Source organism: Haliotis asinina, chromosome 8 (assembly GCF_037392515.1).
Source record: "Haliotis asinina isolate JCU_RB_2024 chromosome 8, JCU_Hal_asi_v2, whole genome shotgun sequence".
Lineage (NCBI taxonomy): Eukaryota > Metazoa > Mollusca > Gastropoda > Lepetellida > Haliotidae > Haliotis > Haliotis asinina.
The window spans coordinates 41,629,760-41,649,667 of NC_090287.1; the positions used below are offsets into that span (position 1 = coordinate 41,629,760).

The 19,908-nt window shown below is 38.4% G+C and overlaps 1 protein-coding gene across 3 annotated transcripts in view; it reads left to right on the plus strand.

The window, feature by feature from the left end:
• LOC137293726 (homeobox protein Meis1-like) overlaps positions 1 to 19,908 on the plus strand; it is a 108,180-nt gene that overhangs the window by 62,974 nt on the left and 25,298 nt on the right. For all 3 annotated transcript variants that reach the window (XM_067824436.1, XM_067824437.1, XM_067824435.1), the window contains exon 10: positions 8,339 to 8,415. In XM_067824436.1, the coding sequence (XP_067680537.1) occupies positions 8,339 to 8,415 (77 nt within the window). The remainder of the gene's footprint in view (positions 1 to 8,338; positions 8,416 to 19,908) is intronic.

Here is a 19,908-nt window from a genome sequence, read left to right on the forward strand (position 1 = left end):
TTACACAGGGATATTGGGTAAAAATATTGTAACACAAGAAATACAGAGCAATCCTTAAGGGTTTTAATGTCAAAAGATATGTTGAGAAAACTTTCAGTTGTAGCACAGTGGGTTTAATTGCTAAAATTCTGTATTATGTTTCAAGTTTCTTGACTCAGTTGTTAATTTCAACATATCAAAATTTGCTTTGATTTCCAGTGTCATGGGTTCGACTTACGAACATGAGATTGTTGATATCATACAAACGGCAGCAACTTTAAACACAGTATCGTTGTTCCACACTTTTACTTTCGATAAACGATAGAAACAAAGTTACCCAAGAATAGACAACTTGAAAGAAGTTTGTTGAGCAGAGGGAAAAAAATCTAAAACGGAAAAGACAGCGTCTAACGTCGAGCTATCTTGTTAATGTCGTCGGGCTGACTCAATTACGCTCGGCTGCCATCTTGCTTGTAGGCGAACCTTCGTAAGACCTCATTTCCGAACTAATGTGGAACTCAAAGAAAAGATGCCCTTTAATAATCTGAAGGCAGGTCGAAGTTCGTATAGATTCTTTAATTAATGGGCAGGTAAATCTAATTACTGCCTTTTTCAATCACGCGCACTGGCCAGCTGACTTAAATGAATCTGGGAAATCAGCAAAAGAATTCCTTTTATTTTGTTCGCTTCACAATGTTGCCAGCAAAGTTACCAATCAGTGACTATTGAATTGTTGTATTTTCCAACTGTGAAAAAATATTGAGGTATTTATCTGAAGTAAACAGAGAATTGCTTGCAAAACCTTTTACCTCGGAAGTAGGCAGAGCATGGGAAATATTTCATTACTTTTTTCCATTACTTTTTAGTGCATCTTTAATTTAAATTTTCATATTTAAGAAGCATCATCAAGTCTGATTGTGTTTATTTCAGGTTGTCTAAGAAAATGATAAATTTAATGATTGAGCTTGAACGAAATAGTGTAGAAATGAAATTAATGTCTAGTAAAGGTATCAACTTATATTTTTTCGGTCATCCACAAGATGGAGACTACTCACAATGCCAATAAAACTGATGGAAATTAAGGCAGTTTTCTCCAATAGATTTCATATTTATGGTTTGTATTGCCAATGTGGGATGCAAGAGTGTTATCGCAATATTTCTGAATCTTTTCGTACTTTTTCTCAACAATTGCATTACACATTTGCCTTTAAACAAGTTGCAGGAATTTTTTGAAAAGTTAGATAGCTTCATTTTATCTCCTACAAGGCAATGTTGAAATCACAAGCCTTAAGGAAAAATCATTTTGTGCTTGAGTTCCCTTAATGGCAAACGAAATCTGTTTAAAACTTTCCCTACACTCATTTGATTAAAGTTGAAGAGTGATCGCACAAAATAAGATATTTATGAGTACTTCAAAGCTAGTAAGCGTGACAATTATATTTTCTTTTTATTTATGCCCAATGATCCGTGGAAGCAGTTGGATTAATCTGGTAATGTTTCAATTAAGCAGATATTTTTTCCTAGTTTACCAAACCCTACGATAGAGTTATTTTCTCTCTCATTTAAAAGGCTTTCAGGCAAACAATGAAAACACAATAATATTGGCTTTAAAAGCTGGGAGAGCTGACAAGGGGGTCTACGGGTGGTCGTTCATTCTGCTCTGTTCGCTGAAAAATTAGTGACCATGTCCGATTTGTGGGAATTCCGATAATCTGTTAGACAAAATGAGTCATTTCTATGCTGAGATATGCAAATCAAATATACATGATGAAAATAAGCAGCCTTTTCGCTGTCTTTCTCCAAAGTATTTACAGTCATTTGTTTGAGAAATTTCAGATAAACAATCTACTTAGAGTAGAGAGTGTGGGGCCAGTTAATCCCATTTTGACATTGGGGTGCTTACGATTCCCTTAACTGGATAGGGCGACCCGGCACAGATAACAGGCAATTCAATTTGTAGAGGAGCATGCATAATGCAGATGCTTCAGTTATGGCCTGCTTGTACAATTACTTTTGGACCTACACACTATGGTCTTGACATTGTATTCTAGTAGGTATATTACTGTGATTAGAAGAAAATGAATCGGCAAACCTACCAACAAAGCAAATGAGGAATTAGATTTCAGCCAGTTTGTCGGTACTCACAGCTTCTTCCATTGCCATTCAGATGACTTGAGAATGATGGCATTGGTAAATGGGTTGAGTCAGGTCTTTAAAACTGTAGATTAAATTTTTTCATATACCGAGCTTGAGGCAAGACAGTATACATTTCACACAAACAGTATTTGGTTGCAGCCATGCTTTTATTAAATATCATAATGACAAGACTTCACGGCGGCTGTCATTGTGCTTGTTTTGATGTCAGTAAATATGAAATGGATCCGGGAAACTGATTGGAAACATGGATTTCTTATCTGAGAATTCTTTGAAATATTGTACGACATCATCGCCAGGTAAGCATGAAAAAAGAAACATTTAGGTAGCTGCAAGCAGCAACTTGTTAGTTAAAACATTAATTGTTTTAAGACTGGTCCTTTGAAAACAACGATTTGTTAAAGAAGCGTAACTAATTTCAGACAATGGCATAATTGCTCGGATGTGCAGTGTTTTTTCTGCCACTAGCCGGATGGACAAGGAAATGAGAATCGAGCCAATGATGTAGGAATATAGACTCGCTTAAGTCCTTAAATTGCAGAGCTATTACCAAATGGTTTCCATCATGTTTTTGAGATAATCAAGAAAAGAGGAACTTGAATTGTTGCTTGCATGGATTGATCAATACATAATTTCACAATAAGCTGTAAGTTACACTGTAGTATTACTGTTAATCATTGATATCTCATCCGTGTAGGTCCAAAACAACAAAACACTCAATTTTGGTTTTCGCAGCATAGATGTGGCTTGTAAATGGATCTTTGTGTTTGGTAAATCGTTGATGTATAGATTGACATTATCTATTGTGTCACTGGTTTGTCTTTGATGCTTGGATTTCAACTGCATCGTGCTTTTAATTACACTATCAATGCATCCTTTGATAAATGTAAAAGGCCTGGCCAAATGGCTGATTCTGTGATCAAGTTAGATGAAAAAAGTCTTTTATGATGAAAAAACTTACAAGCATGTGTTTGATTGGCTTGATATATGGTGTAAACTACTTGGGCAACAAGATGAGACCCAACTCAGCACAGTATTTTGAAAATTTCAAAGCCAGTTTTAATTTTGTGGAAAAATGACACGGCAAGTTAAAAGGCATGCTTGCTACAAGACAGGTAATGTGTTTGGAATGCTTTTTGTGAACAATGTATACCATTAATTGACAATTTTTTACCTGACCGAAATGATTTGATGGACAAGAGAGATACTCATTTCAGTGAAATGGATAAGTTTTGACATTTTTATTAATCTAACATGTAAATGACAGATACATCACTATCAAACATTGAAAAGTGCAAGTCATAAATTTCAATTAGCTGTTTTAGATGATGATGGAAATGTGGTCTTTCCTTGAGTAGTTCTTACATTGTGTAATCCCCAAATCAAACATCCCCGTCGTAAATTTCAGGTGTCACAAAGCCAACTGTGTGACAGAGCATGGGGATGCCATAGAGTCTCCCTTATTACATGCAACATAAACCCTGATTAGCAATTGTCCAGATCCTTTCCAGCCCATCTTTATGACATCAATAATGCACTGACAAGCTGACCACCACTGACCATCAAAACAAACACAGTTACCCGTACAATACCCGCCATTTAGCCACCTAGGGTAAATGCAGTGGACTGTGGCTACCCAGTGTCCAGTGGTGTGGCCACTCGATACAAGTGTCATCCCTTTGTCCCCCTGTGTGCTCCCTAATTGATGACTAGCCTCCCACCCCTATTGTGCACTCACTGGACACTGGGCAACTGATCATCGGATCACTATCCTGCAATTACACTTCAGAGGTTATGAAAGGAGAAACTGCAATTTTCTGGATCTAATTTCAAATCTAGGTTGTGTTTGGAATTAAATATGCAGATTAAATGTGACTGATTGACGTATGAAGACAATGATGCCACTGAGCTGTGCTATATTGAATTTGGAATTGCTTTCACTAGATGAATGTCTTTTTTGTCTATGAAAAATCTAATCAGTTTGGAAACAAATCTGGCTTCAATGTAGCATTTAGTGGTAGTTTTAATAATTTCTTCTTATTGAATCATACCCAGACTTGGTGTCAATTTGATGTAGCCTACTTGAAGATGATGCTTATTTCACTGATAAGTCCACAGACATGGCGTTGTGAGAGTGTATCACAGTGTATATCAACACTGAAGAAGGAAACATGACCTCACTGGACTAGAGTGAGAGGTGTGTGTGTGTGTGTGTGTGTGTGTGTGTGTGCGCGCATGGTGGGGGGGGGGGGGTACGCAGACTGATTACAGGGGTGGCAAGTATATCATGTCCTGTGGGGATCAGCTGGGTGTAGTGCCCCTGTAGCTGTTGTGTCAGTCACTCACCACCCTAACTGTCCATGTCCAGCTCCCCAGACCCAAACAAACATCCCATTTCTACAGCTGTGGGGCACAGTCATTGTTTTCACAGAGGTAATGAGATCTTCTCCCCCTCACAGGGTTTCCGTAATTGTGTTTAATTTCTATAATTATTTACCACTTAGTGTTATTAATCACCAGCCATCTCTACTGGACAACTTATGTCACTTTCGTATAAAACTGATCTTTGTTTACATGGAGATCAAGAACTTTGCATGTCAGTATTTCTTTATAGATGTTAGATTATGAATTCCACTGCCCTAATTGATGCGACGTTGTTATGACATGGGTTCTATTTTGGTGAATGCTGGTTTAGATATAAAATTACTATCTACAGTCTCCAAGAAGCTTTCATTATATTTCAAATAAACCTGAATGTGAGCCACCATAGCTTCACCGTTGTACAAACAAGTGATATTTCTCAATGGCTCAAAAACTTCAGTTTAATTCTGTCTACTGTTTAATACCCTACTGAGCAGCACGATGAGCTGAGATGAGCTGGGGCACAAGTCCATTTCTACATCTTTCAGCTCTGTTTGAAAACTCTGGCAATGACCTAGAAATCAGGATGAAAATAAACATACTTAAGTCTTTGAAAAAAATAAACATTTTTATTTCGTCATACCTTCTATCTGGTTAGGGGAAGTATTTTGGGAGAGATTTAGATTGATAATGTTTTATCTCACTGTAAATACTATTTTGAGACATATTGTATTTTTAGTAAAGCTGTTAAAATAAGTATTTGAAATCTAGCCAGAGTATTTAAGATTTGTAAGGGTGCTGAAGTTGAGGCTGAGGCTGGTAAATTGTGTCAGGTGACGTACATTACTCTCCAGGTATTATCGTACTCAGCACTGGAATGTTGTTAATTGCTAATTGACAAGAAATTGACACTCGTAACCAAAACACACTTCAAACTCTGTCATGTTTCAATAATAAATGGAAGCATGCTCAGGAAAATAACCACACATTATTTTGAGAAAGTGATATGTGCTAATTTCCCAACACCTGTTTGTTAGCTCGGGGAAATTTTTCATTTCTACAATCATGTTAGTTGGCATTTTTTTGTCTCTATAAATATTTCAAACAAATGTTACAATTTGATTTTTATATAGGTTATCTGTCTTAAGATAATTAGTTTAGTTTTTCAGCTTGAGACATTAGTCTTATAGGTATCAAGCGCTTTTATTGTTTGTTTCCTGTTTGTTTTTTAGATAAGCTCAATTCAGTGGTTTCATGATGTACTTGGCCAACTTAATTTAGTTCTATTTGCATCATGCTCAAGGAAGACGTTACTTTTCTATAATGAAGAGAAATGGTTGTCCATAGCTGTCTATAGCTGATTTCTGGAGTGAAGGAAAATTGTTCTCTGCCAAAAAGTATTTATAGTGGAAGGTTTAAATATACAAAGGTGCCAGGGTAGATTATAGAGAGATATACGAGGCAGGGTATTTTAGGCTGTTTTCTTTGTTTATAAGAGTGTTTTGTTGTGCACATATTTTGAAAGCTTGTGACTAGATGTAAATGTCATGTTAATTTTGGTGTTGCTAGTTTCACTGTTGTGTGACAGTTTACATTAAGGAGAGTATAAATCACTTCTTGCCCGTGATAAGCAGTTTGGTCACCATCCAGAAAGATAAACACACATATAATATTGCCAAATTACTAAAAATAAATAATATTCCCAGACATCATAATTATTGCGAATAAACAAAATTTGTCTGGGCCATCTTAGACACATAATATGACAATAATATTATCAGCAATCTTGACAGGTGCAAGTGAGATTAGAAACATACATCATTTTGTTGAATATTTTATATGATGTTAAGCTCCAGTCAGTAGTCTGACTAAATTGGTTAGTTCGTTACATTTGGTCAGCAAATCATCAAATACACAATCAGTTTAAGATACTGTGTTATTGCATAATTTGGGATTATTCATAATGCTTTCTAGTAAATTGAGAAGTCTACAGAAGTATCAACTCAATGTTACAAAGGAAATAAGATCTTAGTAATCCTCCATGCATAAGCAAGTCCCTGGCTTCCCTGTCGTGGGAGTTGTTTGCCTAGGTTGGCAAAGTACACAATACAGCTGACTTTGTGATTGGGCGGTCCCGCCTCTAGAAATTGTGAAAACATGGGGTATTTACCCTTTGTGTGCACAGTAGGGTCAATGTCGCAGAGGTAACTGAATTAGGAAGGTGCCACAATGAAAACTGAATAGCTGTGTTTTGCAGAATTGTCCTCAAAGTGGTCTAAGTATACACAGAAATTCAGCAAATCGGTATCCAGTTTCCAACTATGTTTGTATAAAAACCAATTTGTTTACCATTCAGCATTTGTTATTTTATAAATCCAGTTTATTTTCTTTAGTGTTTGAATAACATTTATTTGGTTTCACAGGTTTTCTCAAACTGAAAAAAAATATTTTTTGATATTGAATATTTTAATGGAGACATATTTTGTAAGGTCATAGCTGTAGCTGTGTCATTGCTGCCAGGGGATTCGATATGGAAATGATAATCATGTTATGATAATCGTTTTCTCAAACATAGAATAACGAATATGCAAAAGAGAAAAATTGTGAATTGATTATGATGGTTTTGACCTGCTTCTCAGCTGTAATGAACAAAAAAATCTGATTGGAAATCATGTCACTCCCCAAATCCCCGCGAGACTTGATCATTTCTGTCAGCTCGCCTTGATCTGACTGGCCGACAAAACTTTGGCGAAAATTGAGGTCTCAAGTCATCACAACAATGGATGTCTGACCCTGAGTCAGAGCAAAATACTGCATTGTTTTCATCTTTAAAATGTTTAACGAGATGGGAGTAAAAAGAGACGTGACATTTGGCCACCCCCCTTGCCAGCCCCCTATCTCCCAAATCAACCCCGAACAGTCCCTGTATTTCCTGTCCATGGTTGCTGGAAGTGCTTGATGGCCCGTGGTTGTAATTTTAGCAAACTGCCACATGACCTTTCAGTGCTATTACGACTTGGTCCATAATCACGTTGGTATATTGTTTGTGCGCCATCACACCCCACTGGCATTTAACACCTTATTGTATGACAGTTTCAAGGATACATGAAATGGCTATTCTTAATGAGTCCACATTACACCCAAATTGTAAAAATATTTTATATGGTATTCTAATGTCACTGTACAGCAAGAAACTGGATCCAGTTTCGAATTGCTTGAATTAGTGTTACATGTATAAGTTATTTTTCAGGTTTTGTGCATCTGTGAATGTTGTAAAGTTTTGTTTGTAGATCACATAATAAAACGACATCTAACTGTATGGCTTCTCTGTGCAGTTAAATAGAGTTAAGTAGATGCTAACATTTAAGTAGGGTTTTATGGTATTATATGTGTATTTATTCAAGCATATTTATTGCATTATTGGAGTGCAATGAAATCAAAATCCTGTATATCTGCTGTATATTCTGAGATACAGAATTTCTAGGAACCCTGAGACCACGAAATGAACAAATGTATACTATCAATTTCTCAGTTTTCTTTTTTTCCACAATTGAAAATAACATCTTTGCATATACTCCAGATGGTCCAACCACGATAGCGACTGAACTTATTACTTATCTTCTGTTTAGTCGGCTTGTGGTCGACACTGAAATAATATCCTTTCTAAACACATTTTGATATGTGAACTCACTCCCATGTAAGATTTGAGTTCGCAGTTTAAAGAGTCTTCCCCAAATCAAACAAATATTTTCCAAGGTAGGAGAACGTTACTCAATTAAATGGCAAGTGGGTAAACGCAGGTTTATTTTGACTGTGTTAATGACGTGGCATCTTTTGGTTGCAGCATCCCTACCCTTCAGAAGAACAGAAGAAGCAGCTAGCTCAAGACACTGGTCTGACGATACTACAAGTAAACAATTGGTAAGTGCCCTCAATGTGACCTTCCCCAGACTTGCCTCAACTTTAAGACCATTCTTGGAGATTCTTTGGGGCACAGAAAAGCTAGGAGACCCTCCAAATCATCTCAATGATGTCACCACTGCAAGGTGAAGCCCCACTAATGAGGTGGACGACTATACTCTCCCCGCTAGACGAACTACTTGAGAGGGAGGCCAAGTCTGTGGCTCCATTTGTCTAATTAGAGTTACGCAGTTTTACAATCCACCAAGATAATGGACATATAAAAATGGATGCTGGTTTACTGGCTTGTCATATCTTCCTGGAGGAATTTGAGACCATGTCTGCTGCACGACCGCCTCCACTGATTAAGGGGGATGTTTTTTAAGAGCGTTTTTTTTGGGTCCGACTTTGTCCTTTTGGGGAAAAAATCTAAAACTTTTTTTCCCAAGCCCAAACTGTTGAGCCTAGCCTACCCATCATTAAGTCACAAACTTTCATTCTCTTGGGAGGGGGCAGTAAGTAGTGGCGTCCTTGTGTTTGTGTAGCAGGTATATTTGTGCTTCTTGATAGCTGATTGGCTGGTGGTATTTTATGAGGATATAAAATATTACAACGTCTCGTAACCAATTGGCTTAATATGCCCAACATTCTGGATTTATAATTTATAGATGGCTTTTCGACATGTCCATTTAATATCAGGTTCATGATGAGAGGCAAACAGGAATTCACGGAAGTTTTAAGTCAAGATGGTCATGTGCTAGGTTTCCCAGCTGACCTTGGAATGGGAAGGTTAATTGTTCCTGTAGAAGTAGCTCAACATTGCATTATGATAGCCTTGCAAGATTGCTAGTAGTTTTGACTTGCCAACTGGCAAATATTTTATCACTGCATATATCAAATTAGGACATTATTTATATACAAGCAGGGTATTGTTCTACACAAACTTATTTTGTCCATGATCTAAATTCAAGCAATGCTTTTGTCGTACTGAATGGGCCTAATCGGGTTGGTAAGGCTGAAAGGTTCATTCAAGAAGGTGTTTATGGTCAAAGGTAAATATCGTTTGCACTTCACAGTTTGAAATATTTCCTAGAGATAAAAACAAGATAAAATTTGGGCAAGCAACTGAAATACTGTTTGTACACAATAATATGCCCCAGACAAGATTATGCAGGTGTAGATTTCTGAAATCTTGTTAAGTGATATTTTATCGGAAATGTGTTGATAGGTGACTTGGTGGGAGGGCATGGACATCCTTCATGCCCACAATACTCGGGAAATGATAAACGCCATCAAGTACGATTGGTACTCATGTTATCGCCAAATCCGCACAAGCAGAAATCTGTGTTACACAATGGCTGCACACGCGATACTGTGCTCTAATTTGACAAGGTAGTATCACTGGATGTGAATTCAGGTAAGCAGAGGTCAAGCCGGAGTGACACATGTTGAAAGGTACAAAGGTCGACGCAGGTGAGAGCGATTAGGTACACGTAAGTTGCGATGTGGAGGACCAAGCACGGTGCTTTAATGTGCTATACGTCAGGTTCCGGAACTCCTAGTTCATTCAGTACATAATTTCAAAGACTGTGGGCTTTCATATTTAGGCTTGTTCATTTCATGGTTTGAGATGTTAGTTTCAGGAAGTTGTCAATTTCAGAAATTAGAATGTATATTTCACATCAGCATGTGTTAATTTGGCTTATTAAGATGGTTTAGTTGTTGGATTTGATTAATTTGTGCAGTATGATGGCAAGCGTGAGTGTGTAGGAGACAGCGGTAGTTCTGTTTCCGTGGTGATCCAGGGATACCTTGTCAGTCTTATCTGGATCAGTGAGATTTGCTCTGATATATTTGATGTAGGTAGCTGTCAATCATTCTCGCTAGGGAGAGCACAGCCAACACACTGGGATCAGGGTTAATTGTCACCAATGCTCTCCTTGCAAGGAGCAGCAGTTGCTTTGCTGGACTGAAATGAGACTAACTAGCCAGGTTGACAAATCATTCCAATCTAGTTGAAACATATTTGTATCACTTAATGATCTTGTTGCAGTTTGTATCTATTTGGTTCATATTAGTCATCTTTTTTGAGTAAAGCAGACATCTTAAGTTTTTAGAGATATGCTGAAAATCTTCAATAAAAAACATGTCAGTATTAATTCAGGGGAATTAAGCTGGAAGAAAAAAACTAGTTGGAAGGTGTGTTTGTTCGGGTTGTTATCTACATTGTAATTACAGGCAGTGCTTCGCACACACACGTGGCAGTGTAGTTGGCCAGGCTCCCATATGAGAGCAAGCCAATAGAGATTTGTATTGAATACTGCCTGCTCTGTCGTTCATGTCTATGACTTTCTGGAGAAATACCCCTTGAGCATTTCTTCCACAGTGCAATTGACAAGGTCAAAATATTTTGGCATAACTCTTTTAACTGTGGAGCCACAGGGACCCACAGGGTTTGTTAGTCTTTGAACCAAACCTGGCACAGGGAATTTGCCTTGCTTGAAATCATTGGTCTAGCATTTCAATTACAGCCAATCTTCTAGGGATTGTTTACTGCTCTGTAGATTCTCCTTGCATGGGTGCAATACATGTGTGTTATGGTATATTTACATTGTCAATTTCACACATACACATTTGTCGTTATGATGCCCATTTCTCAAAATTGATTCCGAAATTGGCAGCTCTGTTTATGATGGAAGTTATCAAGAAATAATAATCTACAAGATTTATGGAGAAAATAATGAATTGCTTATAGAATTTGTTTTGATAAAATCAGAGCTTATTGCAAGTAATGAAAATAATTTGTGGAAATATTGGTTGTATGTAAACAGTGGTCTGCCTACATTATCTATTGGAAACACAGGCTTCTTTTACTAAGGAATTCAGGGAATGTTTATGGCTTATCTGAAGAGGGGGAAATTATCTTACTGGCTACAGTGGCCATTATGATTTTGGCACTCTTTGTTGGCATTTACTCTTGTCGACTAACAGGCCAGGAGATTGCATTCAAGGGAGACAAATTATATGAGATTAGGTATACTTGACCTTAGGGAAATTTAAAATGTAGCCAAAAAATGGTTCATGTTCAGTTTCAAGTTTTATACAGTCCTTGAATTTTGATGTTATCGGTCCATGTATATTTCGCTAGAAATTTACGTGATTGCATAAACATGGAGCCTAGTCATTTGCATGTTATGTGTTAGTGATGATGTATGTTTCAGCCTCGTCTGTCCCCATGCTGATAGCTGTTAACTGATAACAATCTCCATTTCGAGTTATGTAGCTGGACAAAGGAATCATCTTGTGTGTAGAAGGACTTTTAAAAGTTCTAAAATTGAGGTTCATATAAGAAAAGAAAGCAGGCTAACCAAGAAATCATTGACCCCTCACAGAGACCAGCACTCTTTTCTGCTTGGTTTGCCAGCGTGTAAGCATGGTATACAGAGGTGAATATGAAGACTATCTTAGCTTATATCTGTGATCCCTGTATCTTCTAATAGTGCCCCACCATCGGAGCAGCAAGCTTGCTCTCTCAAATGAGGAACACTCACAATGGATGACGGCAAAATCACAAAAAAAAGAGCATCAGCCAGTTTAGGCTTTGTTAGCTGTGAATTCATTGAAGGAACTAACAATGCTGCGCGCCCGGGTGGAAAGATTGCTTCGGGCTTCGTCTTTTGTGAGCATCTGGGTAGCCCGTTGCCAATTCGGAGGGGTCCTCTATCAAAATGCATCTTTTCGCCAAAACGGAATCATTTAGATAAAGCTGGTCTCAAGGAATGTATGTCAATTTCGCTGGAAGGGTTGTATTTCTCTGGTATATCTTTGTCAATATCAGTACTGTTTTTTGGTACATATCTCCAGGCGTTTGGGTCAGTTTCACATTCCTCTACAATTTGTGTGTCCATTAGGCTCTTGACCTATTTATTCATGAGTTGATACCTCAATTATCTCCCTGTCTGACCCCACCCTTGACAAGCAACCCCACCACCTTCTCTAGCCACCCACCCTGATGCACATTTTACTTCTATTACATGTAGCAAGTCGAAATGATTCACTTACTTTTAGTCTCTTTCATCACAAATCCTTTATACGGACTCACACTTTATTCATTTAACTGTATTTTAATGGAATTTCAAACATTGCTGGGAAATGTCAAATAACAGTCAGCCTTATAAATGGCACTATGATGTCTCCTCAGCTACCAGCATGGTCACAAGATGCTTTATTGAATTTAAGGAGGAAATTCTCGTTTACGCACTAATATACATGATATGTTTTAAAGGTCATAAAAGTTATCGTCAGTTCTCCCAGCAACCACTCCTAAATTTCATTTATTGAATCGTGAAAACTTAAAATGCAGTTTATGGGCTAGTTTCCCTGCACCAGATAAAACCCTGTCCTTCAGCTCATGTGATGAAATGTTGGCTGGCCTGAACTGGCCGGCACACCACTAGGTGGCAAAGCTCTGCGTTTACTTATCTTATCTTATCACCATGCATTATGGGGAGCAGGCCTGCTAAAGGCTCCAATAAGCAGTTAGATTGATTCGATTTTCGTTTCACATGCAACCTCACAACACCCTGTGGATTTTGAAAACTCCTGGAGTGTTAAGACTGTCTGCGTGGCTGGAACAAGAGGGTCTAATTCTTCCTGATCAAGGGGGTTAAGTACAAGTGAGAGGTCCAACTTGCAACTGGGTGAAAGCCAATTAAATCTGCTCTAGAGAATCGTTTGTCACAGACTTACAATTTTTCCTCAGGAGGTCCTCCTGTACCTCACCCTTGCTTAACTAATGGTGTGGGGACGCCATGCTGACTTACATATATTTATTTCAATTATAGTCAAGCCATCACTTCTCCCTGCCTGTAATGTTTAAAAGGCACATAGGTAACTCCAAGTAGAGAGCTCATCGCTGCCATCAAGGAGTTAATTACTGGTAAGATAGTTCTGAAATGTTTATCACCAGTTCTTACCTCAAATGACATCGAATTAGATAAGAACAGGCAGCATAAGTAAGAAAGTGTTCAGAATTATGACCAGGAACGAAACTACTCACCTTCGAGAAGTAATAGAAAAAGGCCAACATCTGGTGTGCCAAAAATTACCCTTCATATTTTGGGTTAAAGGTTCATTATTAATAGGGTTCCATCTCTCTCAGGATTTGGGATATTTTTACCCCCCTGCTCCATTTTTCGCACCATCCTTGTCAATCTTTGGCTGATTATTAACAAGGGAAGTGGCTCATGTTTCATACTAGCCAAGGAAGAATGTCTTGGTGTATAGAATATTGCTGTGAAATGAAGCAGATAATAAATTCAATAATTACATGGGGAACAAAAATGGTTTATCGAAAAGAGCTGGGTTTTTTGACCACGGCTGAGAGGTCTCATCTTCTGTGGGCACCTTTGTGTGAAATAACGCATTAACTGGAGCCAACTGCAAGCATATCGCTTCACTGAGAAATAATTGGGAGTCTAGACAAGCGATTCGGAATACAGTCCCCTCCTCTCCCCTCTTCTTCTACCTTTCTGGGGTAGGTACAGCATCTGGGGATTTAACATCGTCATTTTCATCATCTTCAGTTTGTGTCTTTATTTGTGGACAAAAACTTGTCTGTTGCAGAGAGACTTTTGACAGTTTACATGTCTATTGGGGTTGCAGAAGTCATCTCAACAGATTCACACCAAATGTTCCAATCTAGTAATGGTATTGACATCTGAATTGTGAACATTTGTTACAACTGCATTTACATATCCAACGCACATTTCTCTAGGTGCCCGTATCACATGAACCCATGTACATTTCTCTAGGTACCCGTATAACATGGAATCATGTACATTTCTCTGGGTGCCCGTATCACATGAACCCATGTACATTTCTCTAGGTGCCCGTATCACATGAACCCATGTACATTTCTCTGGGTGCCCGTATCACATGAACCTATGTACATTTCTCTAGGTGCCCGTATCACATGAACCCATGTACATTTCTCTAGGTACCCGTATCACATGAACCCATGTACATTTCTCTGGGTGCCCGTATCACATGAACCCATGTACATTTCTCTATGTTCCCGTATAACATGAAATCATGTACATTTCTTTGGGTGCCCGTATCACATGAACCCATGTACATTTCTCTAGGTGCCCGTATCACATGAACCCATGTACATTTCTCTGGGTGCCCGTATCACATGAACCTATGTACATTTCTCTAGGTGCCCGTATCACATGAACCCATGTACATTTCTCTAGGTACCCGTATAACATGGAAACATGTACATTTCTCTGGGTGCCCGTATCACATGAACCTATGTACATTTCTCTAGGTGCCCGTATCACATGAACCCATGTACATTTCTCTAGGTACCCGTATCACATGAACCCATGTACATTTCTCTAGGTACCCGTATCACATGAACCCATGTACATTTCTCTGGGTGCCCGTATCACATGAACCCATGTACATTTCTCTATGTTCCCGTATAACATGAAATCATGTACATTTCTCTGGGTGCCCGTATCACATGAACCCATGCACATTTCTCTATGTGCCCGTATAACATGAACCCATGTACATTTCTGTAGGTGCCCGTATCACATGAACCCATGTACATTTCTCTGGGTGCCCGTATCACATGAACCCATGTACATTTCTCTGGGTGCCCGTATCACATGAACCCATGTACATTTCTCTAGGTGCCTGTATGACATGAACCCATGTACATTTCTCTATGTGCCCGTATAACATGGAATCATGTACATTTCTCTAGGTGCCCGTATCACATGAACCCATGCACATTTCTCTATGTGCCCGTATAACATGGAATCATGTACATTTCTCTAGGTGCCCGTATCACTTGGAACCATGTACATTTCTCTGGGTGCCCATAAGCTACTGAGTACATGTACATGGTGCAGCGTGCTGGTATCTATATCCTGCACAGAGCTGTACATTCCTCAAGTTGCCAGATCCCAGTCTGGGCTGGTGTAGATATCTGGCAGATAGGTGACCAGTGTTTGTTTACATTCAGGACGAGCATGATTCACCTTGCCATAACACTCACTATCGCAGTTTACCTGAAGAATTAAATCATTGTGGAGACCGTGCTGTGATTTACAGTCTCCCAAAGGAGGCTTTTTATAGTAATTGTGATGGCTCTTCACCTACAGCTTTCAGTTTCACCACAACTATAAATGTGTCTGCGCCATATCGCAATAGTCAAATATTTACCAAAAAGCACAGCTGGTTTTAAGGAGTCAAGTGTAAAGTTTTCAGACGGGATACACAAATTTGCAACATTCTAAAATCTTGACAACTTAGCAATCCAATTTTTATGCCATCACAACCTGAAGTTCTTTCTTAAACTCTTTCCATATGTTTTACCTACTTAAATACTTTTCTGTTTCTACAAGAAACATTGTTTATTATTTTCTGTTCAGTTAGATAATTTGAACACACAGAAAATTGCAAATGACATTCGACATTCAAAAAGGCCATAATTATCTTTCCTGATTTAACAATCCTCCCACAACTAAATCATATAAACGATAAGTGGAAGATACAATGAATTACTATGATTTTCTCCCACTGTGTCGTGTACACTTACTTGCCTTGCCATTTCCCATGCAGACGGCAGCGAGCAGCCCCACAATGTAATGGAAGATTCAGTCCTAGCTTACATGCCTCAGGCTTGCTATTAAGCTAATTTTCTTAAGTTGTGCTTGTGACAAGAAAGACTACTTGGAGGCAGAAAGCAAGTATTACTGTGGTTGTGTTCAAGGATGCTATTGATAATCAGAGTATTATAAAAGATATCATCTTTATATCATGGCTTCCTTGAGGTAGTTCTGGCTTTCAGTCCACTCTGATATTGGTGATTGTCTTTTATCAAATCACACAAAATTGACACAGCGATCCCAAGCTAGTATTTAAGTTATCTCTGTTGGTTTACATCCTTGTTATTGAGTAATAGTGATTATGCTGATTGAAAAACAGTCCGATTAGTTTGTTTCAATGGCGTGTGTCGCTAACATGCCTGGGAGGAGATAGACAGTGGGGATCGGTGGAGAAATAGACGTTTTATGGTACTCAGGCGTCGTCAATAGCACTGCCTTGCAGGCAGTGTGGTAGCTTTCAGTCTGGATTATACCCACACATTTATAGGAACTTTATACTTAAGGTGTACTAGCTGTATATCAACTGTTGACTGATTGTAGTTATGTTTATTAATGTATTTCAAGTAGAGTTAATTAATATATTTGTATTCAATAATGAATAAGTAATCCGCTCATGGGGGGGTTCTTTAAAGTGATCATTTTCAAATATTGTTTCTAGGTCGTTGATTTCTAGTTGAGTGCTGAATGTTCCATAACACTTCAATTCTGTCAGCATGTGTTGTACATTTCAGTAAATTTTCATAAATGGGTAATTTGAATTCTTTTGACTCCAAGCATAAGGGTTAGATGCTTGAAGTGTGTGACAAATGAAAGTCCTGTAAAGTAAATAGATAAGGCAATGTCAACAGGAGAGTTGAGAGTTGTCAATTACAACACTAGGACAGCAGTTCCTTAATGGGCCACTGACTCGCTGTAGTAAATGGCACAGATTTCAACTTGCCAATTTCTTTCATCATGTACTGATTTCACTAATTAATTTTCCATGGAATGAAATGCTAATCATTGCCTACCTCCCCAGCATGGTATTTTTTCATGTTCATTTGATGTTCTTTTCATGCACTTCTTCTTTCATGAGCTTTGATTAATAGACAAGATTATACAAGGAATTACTAGGTCTATGTTTAGAAGAGATGATTTATGTTATAAGCAATCTGCTTTGCTGTTTGTTTACACAAGTAGCTTATCACATGATCATGCTTTATTTAAATAGGCTAGTTCATACTGCGACTTCATAGTGGGTTCAAAAGGCAGCACTTTTTTCAACACCACTAAATGTTTGACTGTGAGGTAGATTTCACAGCAACACTGACTCCATTATGTGGCCAATTGTGTTTACAATTCCACTCCAGAAAACTTGGGTCACAATGCCAAACAAATTTGCAAAGAAAATTTTCCATGGTTGGTTGGCGCCACTGGGACATATACTTGACTGTTGACGTGTGTGAATTGCATGTATAGTGCTAAATCTTTGATAGATACCTAATGTGTCAGATCCCCATTCCAATCACAGATGTATTTGACCCAATGCAGAACACAGCCCAGATATTCGCCTTATCAAACAGAAAACACCATGTGTCACTGGTTAAAAAAAAATCTCAATATTTTTCTTCTCTATTATTTTGAGCCTTTATATGGTAATTAGACTAGTTAGGGAGATGCGTGTTGAATGCTCTTTGAAATACGGCAATAAATTCTTCTTCCCGCCTCTAGCTAGCTCCTCTGCAAATATTTACTTTCTAATCCGTACGAGCTATTAGCTCGCTGCTCTAAAGTAGAAGAACCCTTATGCATTATGTATCAGCATCGCATGTCGGCTAGCGGACCACTGTGCCATATACTCACACTTCATTGACAAAAAAACAGAATAGCGAGACTGTGTAGGGAAATTGATTACTTGATTTGGGCCTGCATGGTCCACGGATTGCGACCAGCCGACCGACCGACCACACACCACCTGAGAAATACATGCCCACGGCAGGACTATTCATCTGTCTCCACAGTCGGCCTCTCTCCTGGACAGTCTCCATTTTATCTGCATTTGTTTTTGTATCATATTTACGTTTTCTGCATACTGGCAAACGAATCAGCATGGAGATTCAGGTCGAACTAAATTGAAATTGTCTAGGCTATTGAGGTGGGTTGGAGCATGACGCTGGCCTAATTGAAGACTTGGAATCAACATATATCCGATTACAATTATGGATTTGATATTATGAGCTAATGGTGGAAAATTGTGGTGAATCTTTCCCTGTCTGGAGATTGGAGTCAGCCTGGAGGCAGTATGATAAGAGAGTGTATCAAACCCAGGTTTAGCTTCCATGCTGCTTCAGGTTTTGTTGTTTCTCCTTTTCCCATGTTCTTCCGCACTTTAGTATTCAGTCCTTGTCTCCCTGTCGGCTCTGTGTGAATACATTTCCCGATTATACGCCAGTGTTGTCAAGAAAAGTGCACATTTGCTGCAACGGTTCCACCAGCCTAGATGACACTGTAGCTTTAATACCATTACTAACACTAGAACAGAATTTCAGAATATAACTGTACCAACTGCCTAATGTGATACCTTCTTTGTTTGAAGCGTACAGGGCACAATCCCGCTCCGTCTAATGAGATTTCCGTATTAAGCCATTCGCCACACAAGCCACTGATCAGACAATGGTACTTTATCGGACCCATTATGGCGGCATGTTTGGGACGGAGAAGTTAGACAATTAGCATTTGGCCACAGATTTCAAGACAGCCCCTTTGCATTTTCGCCCATTATCTTCTAATCCGTAGCTAAGCTGTCTATTCCTTCGATACAATGCCTAATGATAGTTTGGGATGGACGCCCCAGTTAAGAGCCATCACCAGTCCCTACATCGCAAGATAAGACCTGTTTAATACACCATTGTATATTAGCCCCTCATATTGCCACATTATTCTACGTACATGATCACTGATATGGGGCAAGTGTGGCTTATTTTCTCCTCCCTTTTCCTCCCCGATTTGAATTTCATGTGCTGTTCATCCAGCCCGAGATGACAGTAAACCAGCAAATGGATAATATCAGTAATTGGGACAGACAGAAATTTTGCAGATTTTCCTGAAAGTCGTATCTGTATCCGGCATTAGCTTTGCTAAATATATGTAACCGAGTCGGGCTCCCAATTATGAATTTTCATGGAGTACGAATCATCCTTTGAGCATTATGTGATAAGATGGTCAATCTAAGAAAAAAACCTCATTGTGCTAAATGGATTATTATCGTTAGAGATGTGAAAATTTCGCTACAGTAATTGGACTCATAATTTGATTATTACGTCAGGTTCCACCCAAGATGTCCCCCAGATTTTTTAAAGGATATAATGAGTACAGTATGAGCGGATCATATCAAATCTCAGTAAGAAATGTGTAATTGAAGAAAAATGTGATTTTGCACTACATGACCTTTGGTCTGAGAAATCCATCACATGTCCCCTTGTACATTTCAATATAAATCAATATCAAAGTAGTTCATATCATGTTTTGTCTCTGGATTCTAAGACGATGAAACGTCACAGAAACTTCAACACTCAAAAGAAGGAATATTGTATTCACTTCAGTAATTTCATTTTGTGATTTTTCCAAAGTAACATTTAATAAGGTATCATTCTGTGTAAATCTGGGGATTTGTTTGTTCTAATTCTAGGTTTGTTATTAAAAAAAATGTTTAAAAATCCTAAATCGAACCAGCAATCATAGGGAGCAAGAGACTGTTATTATTTGAAATCATATTACCACATATTCGTCATGCTTATTTTCTTTTATGACGGGAAAGATACCAAGGGCTGACCCAATGTGTTTGAAATCTCAT